Source organism: Cetorhinus maximus, chromosome 19 (genome assembly GCF_964194155.1).
Source record: "Cetorhinus maximus chromosome 19, sCetMax3.hap1.1, whole genome shotgun sequence".
NCBI classification, from domain to species: Eukaryota; Metazoa; Chordata; class Chondrichthyes; order Lamniformes; family Cetorhinidae; genus Cetorhinus; species Cetorhinus maximus.
The window spans coordinates 94,829,791-94,847,367 of NC_135897.1; the positions used below are offsets into that span (position 1 = coordinate 94,829,791).

The window sequence follows — 17,577 nt, forward strand, 5'->3', positions numbered from 1 at the left end:
AGACAACCAGCGCCAGCTCCCGGAGTTTCAATGTCCTTGTCTGAGGGGGACGAAATCATTCCAGCACGTGGTGGAATAATACAGGATTGTTTTAAATAAAAAGAGGGAATTAAAAAGAGAGACAGGAAAAGAGGGAGGAGGAGGAGGAGGAGAGGGAGGGTGGGGAAATCAAAATAAAGGGGACATCATCCGAACAGGCGAGAGAGTGAGATGGAAGAAGGCAAAGTGCATTCATTACTCGAAAGCATTTTGTTTCTCAGCTTCGTATCCTCCTGCTCAGAGCCCACCTTTGCCAATAAGCAGCAGGCTCCTCTCCCCCCTGTCTCTCTCTCACACACACACACACACACAGACTTTAACCAACATTTGCAACCTTTTGTTTGAAGAAAAGACACTTTTTTTGACATCCACTAGCAAGATGGCGACTGCAGAGACAGGCAGACAGACAGACAGACAGAGCAGCCACGGGCGGCCACCAGCCACAACTCTTCCAGCCCAAAGTGCTCACACCGTCCACTTATCTCCTGCAGCAAGGACAAGGGTGAAGGGATAATCCCGGGGCTCAGGCAGAAGCGGCAAAATGCGGCACAGCCTCGCCGACCTGTCAACCGACTGGGTCCCCTCACAACAACAATGCATCAGCAAACAGGCTGGACAACAAAACAGCGGATCTCTCCCTCCACATCAATCTGAAATTCAGCAATCCATCCAGCTTCCATTGCACTGATTCTCACACACAAGGTGGGGGGAGGATTTACTCCACCACCGAAGAGAAAAGAACACGTTTGAAAGGAAACTAAACGCAAAAAAATTGTCAATGAAGCTACAGACATCCCCCCGCCCCCCCCCACCGAAAGCTGCTTTAACTATCTTGAGCATCAGAGGGAAAAAAACATCCTGCAAACCAGGCAGGCACTCACCTCAGAAATCATCGCCGCTCCCGAACCCGCTTCTGAAAGAGGTGAAAGTTTCAAATTAATTATAAAAAGAAAACACTGCCAGTTACGAAAGAATAGTGACCACCGGTCCAAGTGGCAAATTGCAGACCTTAAATTCAACTTCAAAGTCCTAGAGCCTAAAAGTTAAGCCTCCCTCCCCTCCCAACCCCAACTCTTTTTTTTAGATACTAGAACGATTAAAACGCTGCATTAGTTTGTGGAACGACTAAAAGTAATGAAAAAAAGGAGAGAGAAGGGGGGAGGCAGAGACGCGCCCAGTCCCAGACACACTCACTCCATTAGCAGCTACAAAGAGACTCTGTGACCAGTCCCATGAAAATGTTTAAAGTCCTTTCTCTCCTTTCCTTATTTTTACCTGCACAAATTTGATTATTGATCTGCGATGTCATCCCTCCGGCTTCCTTGTTATCCTCCAAAGCAAAGATTAAAATAACAAAGGGGAAACACATATACCCCAGCAGCAGGACCACTGCCTGAGCAATGGGTAAATCTCCCTCTTCACCAAAAAAAAACTCAACACGATCCCAGCCTGTCAATGACGTCACCCAGAGCCTGGCCACGCCCATCTCTGCAGGAAAGGCAGGGGGGTTGGCGGAATGGTTGAGCAAGACAAGACGGTTCAAAACAGCCTCAAATCACTTCATAATGTTCAAAATCTGACTAAGAATGAGACTATATATCTTTATTTCAGTTTATAAATGATTCTAGGCCGTCTCTTATGGAACAAAGGTGGGATTCATTTATCTTTCCTTTCCCTTGTCCCCTTCCAGTGGCATGATGAGTGAATCGCAGTTGGTATAGACCGTTCCCGCCCCCAGCCTCGTTCCCAGCGGCAGTCTATAAATAGCGCTGCTGGGGCCTGCGGCCTTCAATCCGAGCCGGGCGCTCGGACGATCAGGAGCTTGGCTTTATGAAGCTGTTTATTGTCGTTTCTTTCTCGCGGGGGAACCAAAAGGCTTCCCATTCCCTTCGGAATTTTTTTCCCGTCTTCGAGTCTAAATAACTCGACTTTTGTGATGAACCTCAAACCGCTTCCGCCCCCCCCCACCCCATCCCCATCTGAGGAGAGGTGAGCAAGGCCCGGCCTGCAGCCTCGGCCAGGATAGAGCAGGGAGTGTGGTCGCTCCTCTTTTAATCCGTGCGTTTGGATTTGCCCCTCGGACGGTTAAACGAACCGTAGCTGGAGCGGAGAGGCCTCTCTCCGAAAACAGGTCGTGGGTGTGGCATCAGAAACTCCTTCAGCAATTACCCATCGAGCCTTTTCCTGCCCCCCCTCCCCCCCCTCCCCTGCCCCCCCTTCCCTGCCCCCCCTCCCCCCTTCCCTGCCCCCCTCACCCCCCTTCCCTGCCCCCCCCACCCACCACCACCTCCTGCTCCCCTCCCTTTCCCCCTCCCTCCTCCTACCTTTCCCCCCTCCCTCCTCCTACCTTTCCCCCTCTCCCCCTGCCCTGCCCCCCTCCCCTCACCCCCTTCACCCTCCCTCCCCCTTCCTCCCCTCCCCTTCCCTGCCTCCATCCCCCTTCCCTCCCTCCCCCCTCCTCCTCCTCTCCCCCCTCCCCTTCCTTCCCTCTCTCTCCCACTCCTGCCTCCCCTTCCCTGCCCCTTCACCCTCCCTCCCTGCTCCCCCTTCCCCCTCCTGCCCTCCCACTCCTACCTCCCGCCCCCCCCCTCGTCTGCCCGTCTCCCTCCATCAATCTGTAGGTTTCTTGCCAAATATTTATCCAGTTCCCTCTGAAAGTTATTACTAAATCTTTGTTTGCTGCACATTTTCATTCCAGATCATTCATGGCTTGTGTAAGAAAAATTCTTCCCTCTGGTTCTTGTACCTTATTGACCATAAAGCCAGTTTCTCCTTATTTATTATATCAAAACCCCTCAGTTGTGGCTGATTTCTTGTTTTTATTCGTGCGATCCAGTGGCAAAGCTAGCGTTTGTTGCTCCGTTCTTAATTGTCTCACGTCAAGGCTGACTTCCCTGCGGCTCTGAGGGAAGGGAGTGCTTTTGGTGTTAAACCGAGATCCCATCTGCCTGTTTGGTTAGATGTAAATGAACCCGTGACCACTATTTAGAAAAGGAGTAGGTTGGTTATCGCTGGGTCCTTTTTAAAATTTGTCCTTCAATCAAAAATAAATAGTAACAGAAGATGCTGGAAATATTTAGGTCCAGCAGCAGCTGTGGAGAGAAACAGAATTAATCTTTTGGGTTAATGTGACCTTTCATCAGAATTTCATTAGATCAGCTCTGATGATGGGTCATGGATGACCTGAAATGTTAACTCTTTTTTTATTCATTCACAGGACGTGGGCTTCGCTGGCTGGGCCCACATTTATTGCCCATCCCTAGTTCCCCTTGAGAAGGTGATGATGAGCCACCTTCTTGAACCGCTACAGTCCACCCACAGTGCTGTTAGGGAGGGAGTTCCAGGATTTTGACCCAGCGACACTGAAGGAATAGCAATATATTTCCAAGTCAGGATGGTGAGTGACTTGGAGGGGAACTTCCAGCTGGTAGTGTTCCCATCTATCTGCTGCCCTTGTCCTTCTAGATGGTAGTGCTTGTCAGTTTGGAAGGTGCTGTCTAAGCAACCTGGGTGAATCCCTGCAGTACATCTTGTAGATGGTACACACTGCTGCCTGGATATTGTCCACGTCTTGCTGCATTTGGACATGGACTGCTTCAACATCTGAGGAATCGCGAATGGTCCTGAATATTGTGCAATCATCAGTGAACATCCCCACTTCTGACCTTATGATGGAAGGAAGCTCATTGATGAAGCAGCTGAAGATGGTTGGGCCGAGGACACTACCTTGAGGAACTCCTGCAGTGATGTCCTGGACCTGAGACGACTGACCACCGACAACCACAACCATCTTCCTTTGTGCTAGGTATGTATTATGACACAGCCAATGGTAAAGACTGAGTTGTTCAAATCCCAGAGGGCAAATTGAAACAACTGTCATAATCCATTTTTGCAATTTGTAATTTCGAGATGCAGACTTTGAATTCGGTAGGAATATGATCACCGAGTCTCATGGTTTTTATATAAACCTAAATTAAATATTAATTTAACAAATTAAACACATACAAATGGCTACAAATTACACTATAATTTTCCAAATATAAATCCCCAAATTAATCACCCCCAGCTAAATCTCCACTAAGGCAACAGTAGACTTTAAATAGATCCCAGGCAAAGCACGTTTGACCTTACGAATTCCAATTGAGGTTCCTTTGCAAGTTGGTTGGAGACGTACAGGCCAGTTAGGTCTTAAATGCCTCTACCTTACACACACACAAACTCCTTTACATACCGAGCCTTCCCTTTGAATGTATATTTTCCATTGTATCACTTGGTCTTTTGAACTTCAGCTCATCTAACAAAACCCCTTTCGTAGCACCAATTTTATCAGAAAACTGAAAAAAACAAACATTGTTTGGCTTCTGCTAGCTAGGTGCAAGTTTTTACCTGCAGTCTTAAATGGTTTATTCAACAAATGCAAATGAACGCTTTACCTGACTCTTCTCCTTACTGTTCACCCATGTAACATCTCGAAGTACTGTACATCAAAGCACCCAGACTAGCTGGCTTTAATCCAATTAAGACACACACACACACACCTAGACACAGACGCCCACTAGAATTCTATTTAAAAAATAATTTCCAATAACATATGCATTGATATCTCTTCATGACATATGACTACAACCAGTGGAGAGTTTTCCCCCGATTCCTATTTATTCCAGTTTTGCTAGGGCTCCTTGATGCTACGCTCGGTCAAATGCTGCCTTGATGTCGAGGGCTGTCATTCTCCCCTCACCTCGGGAGTTCAGCTCTTTTGTCCGTGTTTGAAGCAAGACTATAATGAGGTCAGGAGCTGAGTGGCTCTGGCAGAACCCAAACTGGGCATCAGTGAGCAGGTTATTGCTGAGCAAGTGCCACTTGATAGCACTGTTGATGACCCTTTCCATTACATTACCGATGATGGAGAGTAGACTGATGGGGCGGTAATTGGCCGGGTTGGATTTGTCCTGCTTTTTGTGTACAGGATATACCTGTGCAATTTTCCACATAGCCGGGTAGATGCCAGTGTTGTAGCTGTACTGGAACAGCTTGGCTAGGGGCGTGGCAAGTTTTGGAGCACCAGTCTTCAGTACTATTGCTGGAATGTTATCAGGGCCCATAGCCTTTGCAGTATCCAGTGCCTTCAGCCATTTCTTGATATGTGTAGTGAATTGAATTGGCTAGAGACTGGCATCTGTGATGCTGGGGACCTCCGGAGAAGGCTGAGATGGATCATTCACTCGGCACTTCTGGCTGAAGATTGTAGCAAATGCTTTAGCCTTATCTTTTGCACTCTCATGCTGGGCTCCCCCATCATTGAGGATGGGGATATTTGTGGAGCCTCCTCCTCCAGTGAGTTGTTTAATTGCCCACCGCCATTCACAACTGGATATGGCAGGACTGCAGAGCTTAGATCTGATCTGTTGGTTGTGGAATTGCTTAGCTCTGTCTATCACTTGCTGCTTATACTTTTTGGCGCCCAAGTATTCCTGTGTTATAGCTTCACCAGGTTGACACCTCATTTTTAGGTATGCCTGGTGCTGCTCCTGGCATGCCCTCCTGCACTCTTCATTGAACCAGGGTTGATCCCCTGGCTTGATGGTAATGGTAGAGTGGGGGATATGCTGGGTCATGAGGTTACAGATTGTGTTTGAGTACAATTCTGACGATGGCCCACAACGCCTCATGGATGCCCAGTCTTGACTTGCTAAATCTGTTCGAAATCTAATCCGTTTAGCGCGGTGGTAGTGCCATACAACATGATGGAGGGTATCCTCAGTGTGAAGGCAATGATTGTGCGCTGGTCACTCCTACCGATACTGTCATGGACAGATGCATCTGCGGCAGGCAGGTTGGTGAGGATGAGGTCAAGTATGTTTTTCCCTCTTGTTGGTTCCCTCACCACCTGCCGCAGACCCAGTCTAGCAGCTATGTCCTTTAGGGCTCGGTCAGTAGTGGTGCTACCGAGCCACTCTTGGTGATGGACATTGAAGTCCCCCACCCAGAGAACATTCTGCATCCTTGACACCCTCATTGCTTCCTCCAAGTGATGATATTCAATCTGGAGGAGCACGGTACATGGTAATCAGCGTGGTACGTGGTTTGTTGATGCCATGAGACTTCATGGGATCCGGTGTCAATATTAAGGACTCCCAGGGCAACTCCCTCCCGACTGAATACCCCTGTGTCGCAAGCTCTCATGGGTTGGTGATGGTGGTGTCTGGGACATTATCTGTAAAATATGATTCCATGAGGATGACTCTGTCAGGCTGTTGCTTGACTAGTCTGAGATAGCTCTCCCAATTTTGGCACTAGCCCCCAGATGTTAGTAAGGAGGACTTTGCAGGGTTGACAGGGCTGAGTTTGCCGTTGTCGTTTCCGGTGCCTAGGGTGGTCTGTCTGGTAACATTCCTTTTTTGTAGTGGTTTTTTGATACTAGGGCCATTTCAGAGGCTGTGGATAGGCCAGACCAGGTAAGGATGACCGATTTCCTTCCCTAAAGGACATTAGTGAGCCAGATGGGTTTTTATAACAATGGTCATCATGAAATTTTTAATTCAAATTCCACCATCTGCCGTGGTAGGGTTCGAACCCGGGTCCCCAGAGCATTACCCTGGGCCTCTGGAATACTAATCCAGTGACAATACCACTACGCCACCACCTCCCCCAACCCCTCTCCACAGATGCTGCCTAACCTGCTGAGTATTTCCAGGATTTTCTGCTGTTTCAGATTTCCAGCATCTACAGTAGTTTGCTTTTATACAGAAACAGATTATCTGGTGGTTACCACATTGCTGTTTGTGGGAGTTTGCTCTGTGCTGCTGCTGTACTTCCTACATTAGAAGAGTGACTGCACTTCAAAAAGTGCTTTCAAACGTTAGTTGGTTGTGAAAAGCGCTATATAAATGTAAGCCTGCCTTTCTTTCCTGAGAATATGGTGTTGAGCTGCTTTCTTGATCCACTGCAGATTTGAACGTGTGATTTGGATTATTAGCTCACAAACATTGCCACTGCACAACCAATAACTACCAAGCTGGTGATATTGGCCACGTTTGAGAACTGACATAGGTAACTTTAGTTAATATAATGCCTTTCACAACCACGGGACATCCAAAAGCACTTTGCAGCAAATCAAATGCAGTTCCTGTTGTAATAGAGGAAACATGGTGGCACTTTGCACAGAACAAGCTCTCACAAACAACAATGCGATAATCAACAGATACTCTGTTTTTGATAATGTTATTTGAGGGATAAATATTGGAACAGACACTGGGGAGAACTCCCCTGCTCCTCTTTGAAATAGAAGGAGCGGCCATGGAAACTTTTGCAACCACCTAAGAAAGTAGATGGCAATCTTGCTTTAACAAGTATAGCGCTCCCTCAGTACTAACCCTCGGACAGTGCAGCGCTCCCTCAGTACTAACCCTCGGACAGTGCGGCGCTCCCTCAGTACTAACGCTCGGACAGTGCGGCGCTCCCTCAGTACTAACGCTCGGACAGTGCGGCGCTCCCTCAGTACTAACCCTCGGACAGTGCGGCGCTCCCTCAGTACTAACCCTCGGACAGTGCGGCGCTCCCTCAGTACTAACCCTCGGACAGTGCAGAGCTCCCTAAGTACTAATCCTCGGACAGTACGGCGCTACCTCAGTACTAACCCTGGGACAGTGCGGCGCTCCCATCAGTACTAACCCTCGGACAGTGCGGTGCTACCTCAGTACTAACCCTCGGACAGTGCGGCGCTCCCTCAGTACTAACCCTCAGACAGTGCAGAGCTCCCTAAGTACTAACCCTGGGACAGTGCGACGCTACCTCAGTACTAACCCTCGGACAGTGCGGCGCTCCCTCAGTACTAACACTCGAACAGTGCGGCGCTCCCTCAGTACTAACCCTCGGACAGTGCGACGCTACCTCAGTACTAACCCTCGGACAGTGCGACGCTACCTCAGTACTAACCCTCGGACAGTGCGGCGCTCCCATCAGTACTAACCCTCGGACAGTGCGGCGCTCCCTCAGTACTAACCCTCGGACAGTGCGGTGCTCCCTCAGTACTAACCCTCGGACAGTGCGGCGCTCGCTCAGTACTAACCCTCGGACAGTGCGGCGCTCCCTCGGTACTAACACTCGGACAGTGCGGCACTACCTCAGCAATAACCCTGGGACAGTGCGGCGCTACCTCAGTACTAACCCTCGGACAGTGCAGAGCTCCCTAAGTACTAACCCTCGGACAGTGCAGAGCTCCCTAAGTACTAACACTTGGACAGTGCGGCGCTACCTCAGTACTAACCCTGGGATGGTGCGGCGCTCCCTCAGTACTAACTCTCGGACAGTGCGGCGCTCCCTCGGTACTAACCCTGGGACAATGCGGCGCTCCCTCGGTACTAACCCTGGGACAGTGCGGCGCTCCCTCGGTACTAACCCTGGGACAGTGCGGCGCTCCCCCAGCGCCGGCCCTCGGACAGTGCGGCGCTACCTCAGTACTAACCCTCGGACAGTGCGGCGCTCCCTCAGTACTAACCCTCAGACAGTGCGGCGCTCCCTCAGTACTAACCCTCAGACAGTGCGGCGCTACCTCAGTACTAACACTCGGACAGTGCGGCGCTACCTCAGTAATAACCCTGGGACAGTGCAGCGCTACCTCAGTACTAACCCTCAGACAGTGCGGCGCTACCTCAGTACCAACCCTCGGACAGTGCAGCGCTACCTCAGTACCAACCCTCGGACAGTGCGGCGCTACCTCAGTACCAACCTTCGGACAGTGCGGCGCTACCTCAGTACCAACCCTCGGTCAGTGCGGCGCTACCTCAGTACCAACCCTCGGTCAGTGCGGCGCTACCTCAGTACCAACCCTCGGACAGTGTGGCGCACCCCCAGCACCGACACTAGGACCATGCGGCGCCTCCTCAGTTCAAACATGGACTAAAGAGCTGAACTTCCGAGGTGAGGTGAGAGTGACTGCCCCTTGACATCAAGGCAGCATTTGACCGAATGTGGCATCAAGGAGCTCTAGCAACACTGGAGTCAATGGGAATTGGGGGGAAAAGTCTCCGCTGGTTGGTGTCATACCCAGCACAAAGGAAGATGATTGTGGTTGTTGGAGGTCAGTCATCTCAGCTCCAGGACATCACTGCAGGAGTTCCTTAGGGTAGTGTCCTCGGCCCAACCATTTTCAGCTGCTTTATCAATGACCTTCCTTCCGTCATAAAGTCAGAAGTGGGGATGTTCGTTGATGATCGCACAATGTTCAGCACCATTCGCGACTCCTCAGATACTGAAGCAGTCCATGTCCAAATACAGCAAGACCTGGACAATATCCAGGCTTGGGCTGACAAATGACAAGTAACATTCATGCCACACAAGTGTCAGGCAATGATCATCTCCAACAAGAGAGAATCCAACCATCGCCCCTTGACATTCAATGGCATTACCATCACTACTCCCCCACTATCAACATCCTGGGAGTTACCATTGACCAAAAACTGAACTGGACTAACCATATAAATACTGTGGCTACAAGAGCAGATCAGAGGCTAGGAATCCTGCAATGAGTAACTCGCCTCCTGACTCCCCAAAGCCTGTCCACCATCTGCAAGGCACACATCAGGTATGTGATGGAATACCCCCCACTTGCAGCTCCCACATCACTCAAGCTTGTCACTGTCCAGGACAAAGCAGTCGCTTGATTGGCACCACATCCACAAACATTCACTCTCTCCACCACCGACGCACAGTAGCAGCAGTGTGTGTACCATCTGTACGATGCACTGCAGGAATTCACCAAGGCTCCTTTGACAGCACCTTCCAAATCCATGACCGCTACCATCTGGAAGGACAAGGGCAGCAGATAGATGGGAACACCACCGCCTGGAAGTTCCCCTCCAAGTCACTGACCATTCTGACTTGGAAATATATCGCCGTTCCTTCACTGTCGCTGGGTCAAAATCCTGGAACTCCCTCCCTAACAGCACTGTGGATGTACCTACACCACATGGACTGCAGCAGTTCAAGAAGGCAGCTCACCACCACCTTCAAGGGCAATTAGGGATGGGCAATAAATGCTGGCCCAGCCAGCGAAGCCCACATCCTACGAATGAATAAAATAAAGTACTGACCCTCCAACCGTGCAGCCCTCCCTCGGTACTGCGCTGATTGCCTTGACCTTGATTATGTCGGTTATGAAAACACTTTACTGTACTCTGGCTTCAACCTCAATGAAATCGCATCTGTAGAAGAACGGGTCCAATTTGGTGAAGATCAAGCCTTGTTATTCTGCTTAACCACTGACCCAAGAGGGGAATAAGCTGCGCCAGCACCATGGTGGTCAGCGTTTTGCATCGTTTCGATTCACTTTGGCCATTTGTGCCTCATCATTATTTCTTCAGCTATCGATGATGTCACTTGTGCCTTGCATTATGGGACAATTTCACACTTTGACCAACTTTTCCCAAGGCCAAGTGTAAATTTGTCCATGTTCCATTTCTTCTGAGTGTGGCTGGGTTTGTGCACCCAGAACCGCATCATTGGAATGTTAGCCCAGGTCACAATGACCCTGACCAAACATCCTTCCCTCGTGGGTTACAGACGATTCTGCGTGAAGTCTGTTTGAGCTAATTGATTGCCAGGCAACATGTGCATTGACTTGATTACATGTTGTATCATTAGATTTATATAGCTCACATCCAGCTGCTCCCGTTTACAATGCCAGGCAGCTTAACTAATGACAGAATGCTGCACGATTCGAACTCAAACCCAAGTGAAGTGAATAAATCTCTTGTTTTCCTAAGCTCGAAAAGGCATTTCCTATACTCCTGCCTGCCTAAGCGTTTATTGCTGTATGTTTAATTCGAGATTGTCTTCAAGCCACTATTCAAAAAAGGAGGGACAGAGAAAATGGGAAGCCCAAGGCCCAGTTAACCTGACATCAGTCACTGGGGAAAATGCTGGATTGTGTCATGAAGGAAGTGGTAAAAAGACACCTAGAGAAGATGGAATATAATTAGGCAGAGTCGATGGTTTTATGAAAGGCAAATTATGTTTGGCAAATGTATTATTATTGAGGATGTAATTAGCAGGTTAACAAAAGGGAACAAATGGATGTAAGGCATTTGATAAGATGCCACTCAAAAAGTTGTTACAGAAGATAAGAGCCCATGAGATTTTGACTTTTTATTTGTTTACGGGATGAGCAAGTTGTTGGCTGGACCAGTACTTATTACCCTTCCCTAATTGCCCTTGAGAAGGTGGTGGTGAGCTGCCTTCTTGAACCGCTGCAGTCTGTGTGGTGTCGGTGCACCCACAGTGCTGTTAGGGAGGGAGTTCCAGGATTTCGACCCAGTGACAGTGAGGGAATCGCGATATATTTCCAAATCAATACATGTGTGGCTTGGAGGGGAATTCCAGGTGATGGTGTTCCCCTACAGCCCATTGTGCTTCTTGCTAGCTCTGTGAAAGCTCTCCAATTCGTCCCTTAGTTCTGCCATTTCCCCCATAACCCTACAATTTTTTCCTATTCAAGTATGTATCTAATTCCCTTTTGAAAGTTGTGACAGGTACTGCATCTCAAATTCAGCTCTCTGAAAACTGGAGTTCTCCAGAAGCTGGCTTTTTGGAACGTGATATGCGTCAAATTTAATTGAGTAAAGTAGAAAGAAGCTTAGCCAGACAAGCTAGCTAGGTGCAGTGTAGCAGCTGACTTGTGATCCATTTTGCTGCTTGTGTGCTGGTCTATTCCAGCACTCTGACCGACCCTTCACCACACCCAAACCGCCCGACTTGAAATCCGGCAAGATTCGAATTCAAGTGTTCAAGTGTTGCAGTTTTGAGACGCTGTACCTGTACTACTTCTGCCCTTTCAGGCAGTGCATTCCAGATCACAAAAACTTGCTGTGTAAAAAAAAAAAAAGCCCCCTGGTTTATTGCAAACTGTCTTAAATCTGTATCAGAGATTCATCTCAGAGCGTCCAAATCTTCAATCAAAAGATCGGGTTGGTGTAAAACCAGCTGACAAATCGTCATCACTAGTTTTACAGGACTGTCCCAGACTCATTTCTTACCTTGCGCCTTGAGTGAATTCTGAGATTGTTGATTTGGGAAAGGATAACAAAAGCAAGCAGTTAATCATTGACTCTCCGACAGTGCTCGCTCAGTATTTCACTCCGACAGTGCGGCGCTCCCTCTGTACTTCACTCCGACGGTGCAGCGCTCCCTCAGCGCTGACCCTCTGACAGTGCGGCGCTCCGTCAGCACTGACCCTCTGACAGTGCGGCGGTCCCTCAGCACTGACGCTCCGACGGTGAGGCGCTCCCTCAGCGCTGACCCTCCGACGGTGCGGCACTCCCTGAGCACTGACCCTCCGACAGCGCAGCACTCCCTCAGCCCTGACCCTCCGATGGTGCGGCGCTCCCTCAGCCCTGACCCTCCGACGGTGCGGCGCTCCCTCAGCCCTGACCCTCCGACAGCGCGGCACTCCCTCAGCACTGACCCTCCGACAGTGCAGCACTCCCTCAGCTTTGACTCTTCGACAGTGATCGCTCAGTATTTCACTCCGACAGTGCGGCGCTCGCTCAGTACTTCACTCCGACAGTGCGGCGCTCCCTCTGTACTTCACTCCGACAGTGCGGCGCTCGCTCTGTACTTCACTCCGACAGTGCGGCGCTCGCTCTGTACTTCACTCCGACAGTGCGGCGCTCGCTCTGTACTTCACTCCGACAGTGCGGCGCTCGCTCAGTATTTCACTCGGACAGTGCGGCGCTCCCTCTGTACTTCACTCCGACAGTGCAGCGCTCGCTCAGTATTTCACTCCGACTGTGCGGCGCTCGCTCTGTACTTCACTCCGACAGTGCGGCGCTCGCTCAGTATTTCACTCCGACTGTGCGGCGCTCCCTCTGTACTTCACTCCGACAGTGCGGCGCTCCCTCTGTACTTCACTCCGACAGTGCGGCGCTCCCTCTGTACTTCACTCCGACAGTGCGGCGCTCGCTCTGTACTTCACTCCGACAGTGCGGCGCTCCCTCTGTACTTCACTCCGACAGTGCGGCGCTCCCTCTGTACTTCACTCCGACAGTGCGGCGCTCCCTCTGTACTTCACTCGGACAGTGCGGCGCTCGCTCAGTATTTCACTCAGACAGTGCGGCGCTCGCTCAGTATTTCACTCGGACAGTGCGGCGCTCGCTCTGTACTTCACTCGGACAGTGCGGCGCTCGCTCTGTACATCACTCGGACAGTGCGGCGCTCGCTCAGTATTTCACTCGGACAGTGCGGCGCTCGCTCTGTACTTCACTCGGACAGTGCGGCGCTCGCTCTGTACTTCACTCGGACAGTGCGGCGCTCGCTCAGTATTTCACTCCGACGGTGCGGCGCTCGCTCAGTATTTCACTCGGACTGTGCGGCGCTCCCTCAGTACTGACCCTCCATCAGTGCGGCACTCCCTCAGTACTGACCCTCCGACAGTGCGGCGCTCCCTCAGTACTGACCCTCCGACAGTGCGGCGCTCCCTCAGTACTGACCCTCCGACAGTGCGGCGCTCCCTCAGTACTGACCCTCCGACAGTGCGGCGCTCCCTCAGTACTGACCCACCGACAGTGCGGCGCTCCCTCAGCACTGACCCTCCGACTGTGCGGCGCTCCTTCAGTAAGGACTGTCCTTTGGCTCTCTTTTTGGCCAGGTCAAATCCACTTGTCACTAGGTGTCAGGTCACTGTTACAATTGCACTTACTGAACATTTACTTCCCACATAAATGATCAATACAGTACTGTCTGCCCTCATGTTATTCGTTCAACCTCCAGATAAACTAATACCTGTTTGTTAAAAGGTATAGCAGCAGGTTTACAGTGAAGGGTCTGGATGTGAAACTGCAACAACAGCCAGCAACACAGTTCAACATCCTGTCCTTCCTGGGTTCTTGCTAGAGGTATCATCTTTAAGCTTAATAGCATTGGGGTACAGTACTGGTGGGGACAGGTCTGTCACTGTATAACACGGGTACAGTACTAGTGGGGATGGGTCTGTCACTGTATAACACTGGGATACAGTACTGGTGGGGACAGGTCTCTCACTGTATAACACTGGGGTACAGTACTGGTGGGGACGGGTCGGTCACTGTATAACACTGGGGTACAGTACTGGTGGAGACTGGTCTGTCACTGTATAATGAGTACAGTACTGGTGGGGAGAGGTCTGTCACTGTTTAACACTGGGGTACAGTACTGGTGGGGACAGGTCTGTCACTGTATAACACTGGGGTACAGTACTGGTGGGGACAGGTCTGTCACTGTATAACACTGGGGTACAGTACTGGTGGGGACAGGTCTGTCACTGTATAACACTGGGGTACAGTACTGGTGGGGACAGGTCTGTCACTGTATAACACTGGGGTACAGTACTGGTGGGGATGGGTCTGTTACTGTATAACACTGGGATACAGTACTGGTGGGGACTGGTCTGTCACTGTATAATGAGTACAGTACTAGTGGGGAGAGGTCTGTCACTGTTTAACACCGAGGTACAGCACTGGTGGGGACAGGTCTGTCACTGTATAACACGGGTACAGTACTGGCGGGGACAGGTCTGTCACTGTATAACACTGGGGTACAGTACTGGTGGGGACAGGTCTGTCACTGTATAACACTGGGGTACAGTACTGGTGGGGACAGGTCTGTCACTGTATAACACTAGGGTACAGTACTGGTGGGGACGGGTCTTACTGTATAACACTGGGGTACAGTACTGGTGGGGACGGGTCTGTCACTGTTTAACACTGGGGTACAGTACTGGTGGGGACAGGTCTGTCACTGTTTAACACTTGGGTACAGTACTGGTGGGGACGGGTCTGTCACTGTATAACACGGGTACAGTACTGGTGCGGACAGGTCTGTCACTGTATAACACTGGGGTACAGTACTGGTGGGGACGGGTCTGTTACTGTATAACACTGGGATACAGTACTGGTGGGGACTGGTCTGTCACTGTATAATGAGTACAGTACTGGTGGGGAGAGGTCTGTCACTGTTTAACACTGAGGTACAGCACTGGTGGGGACAGGTCTGTCACTGTATAACACGGGTACAGTACTGGCGGGGACAGGTCTGTCACTGTATAACACGGGTACAGTACTGGTGGGGACAGGTCTGTCACTGTATAACACGGGTACAGTACTGGTGGGGACAGGTCTGTCACTGTATAACACTGGGGTACAGCACTGGTGGGGACAGGTCTGTCACTGTATAACACGGGTATAGTACTGGTGGGGATGGGTCTGTCACTGTATAACATGGGTACAGTACTGGTGGGGACAGGTCTGTCACTATAACACTGGGGTACAGTACTGGTGGGGACGGGTCTGTCACTGTATAACACGGGTACAGTACTGGTGGGGACGGGTCTGTCACTGTATAACACGGGTACAGTACTGGTGGGGACAGGTCTCACTGTATAACACTGGGGTACAGCACTGGTGGGGACAGGTCTGTCACTGTATAACACTGGGGTACAGTACTGGTGGGGACAGGTCTGTCACTGTATAACACGGGTACAGTACTGGTGGGGACAGGTCTGTCACTGTATAACACTGGGGTACAGTACTGGTGGGGACAGGTCTGTCACTGTATAACGCTGGGGTACAGCACTGGTGGGGACAGGTCTGTCACTGTATAACACTGGGGTACAGCACTGGTGGGGACAGGTCTGTCACTATAACATTGGGGTATGGTTCTGGTGGGGACAGGTCTGTCACTTGGGATTGGAGCAGTTGATCGTGGGCCGAAATTGGAGCATGTGATATTGTTAACAAAAGGACCTCTCTGAAATTGTCTATGTAAATGAGGTGGTTAAGCTGCTCGAACAGGGAAAACACTCCATTTAAAGTAACAGGGCTTTAATATGCCCACTGTGCAGTGTGTGCACTGCTGTCACACAATGTCCAAACACTGGTATTATTTAAGGCCTGCACTGCATTCTTTTCTGGTTCAATGGTATCTGTCATTCCCATTTGGGATCTGAGCTCTTTATCTTCAGGGCTGTTGCCTCTTTTCCCTGTCTACTTGTGTGATGATGTAACACAGGGCATATCGATAGGACCTCCTTGTGACTGGAACGGACTAGTTTTATCTTTCATGTGCCCTCTTGTGCCTTCAATCTCTCCCTGGTAAAAGTGAGTAAACACTGACCCAGACTGGGCCAGTTCAGAGTTGCTGTGCCAATATCTAAACTTAGAGGGCACCACTGTAATAAAAAAACACTTCTCCCTCTTGAATTCATACTGTAGAGAAATAAAATAATAGACTCACTGCACACTCAAATTGAATTTTCAGAATTAGTTTCTTATCTGTCCAATAACTACTGGTAATACTGCATTATAGCTTCCCGCTAATCTGATTCCACTGTTAACCTTTATTTGAAGTCACTCCCTCCAATTTCCCACGTGCTAGCTTGGAATCCACCAGCCTGGTTTAGTCGCGAGTCCTGCTGAGTTCTAATGAATAGCGTTGTAGCAGCAGTAATAAATGTGAATGAATGATCACTTGAATATTTAAATAACTGTCATTGTTTGAATCACACTGGTTTCAGGTATCCTTTCTGAATATTTAACCATACTGCAAAGGCTATGGGCCCTGACAACATTCTGACAAAGGTACTGAAGACTTGTGCTCCATTATAGCTCTGCCCCTAGCCAAGCTGTTTCAGTACAGCTACAACACTGGCATCCACCCAACAAAATGGAAAGTTGCCCAGGTATATCCTGTCCACAAAAAACAGGACAAATCCAAACTGGCCAATTATCACCCATCAGTCTGCTCATAATCATCAGCAAACTGATGGAAGGGGTTGTTAACAGTGCTATCAAGCAGTGCTTACTCTGCAATAACCTGTTCACTGATGTTTGGTTTCTGCCAGGGCCACTCATCTCCTGACCTCAATAAACCCTTGGTCCAAACATGAACAAGAGCTGAACTCCAGGGTTGAGGTGACAGTCACTGCCTTTGACATTAAGGCAGCATTTGACCGAGTGTGGCGTCAAGGAGCCCTAGAGAAACTGGAGTCAATGGGAATGAGGGGGGGAAACTCTCTGCTGGTTGGAGTCATACCTAGCACAAAGGAAGATGGTTGTGGTTGTTGGAGGTCAGTCATCTCAGCTCCAGGACATCACTGCAGGAGTTCCTCAGGGTAGTGTCCTAGGCCCAGCCATCTTCAGCTGCTTCATCAATGATTTTCCCTCCATTATAAGTGGGGATGTTCACTGATGATTGCAGTGTTCTGTACCATTCACAACTTCTCAGAAACTGAAGCAGTCCATGACTGCGTGAAGCAAAACCTGAACAATATCCAGGCTTGGGCTGGTAAGTAACATTTGGGCCACACGCGTTCCAGGCAATGACCTTACACAAGAGAATCTAACCATCTCCCTTTGACATTCAATGTCACCACCATCACTGAATCCTCACTATCAACATCCTGGGGGTTAACATTGACCAGAAACCAAATTTGCCCAGCCATATAAATACTGTGGCTACAAGAGCAAATCAGAGGCTGGGAATTCTGCAGTGAGTAACTCACCTCCTGAC

The 17,577-nt window shown here is 49.9% G+C and overlaps 1 protein-coding gene across 1 annotated transcript in view; it reads right to left on the reverse strand.

Annotated features, from left to right (window-relative positions):
• LOC144694047 (PHD finger protein 13-like) overlaps window positions 1-1,540 on the reverse strand; it is a 45,970-nt gene extending 44,430 nt beyond the window's left edge. Inside the window, exons 1-2 of the mRNA XM_078564403.1 lie at window positions 1,315-1,540; window positions 921-952 (exon numbers count right to left, since the gene is read on the reverse strand). Of these exons, the coding sequence (XP_078420529.1) occupies window positions 921-952; window positions 1,315-1,525 (243 nt within the window). The 5' untranslated portion in view covers window positions 1,526-1,540. The remainder of the gene's footprint in view (window positions 1-920; window positions 953-1,314) is intronic.
• Between the last annotated feature and the right edge of the window lie 16,037 nt (window positions 1,541-17,577).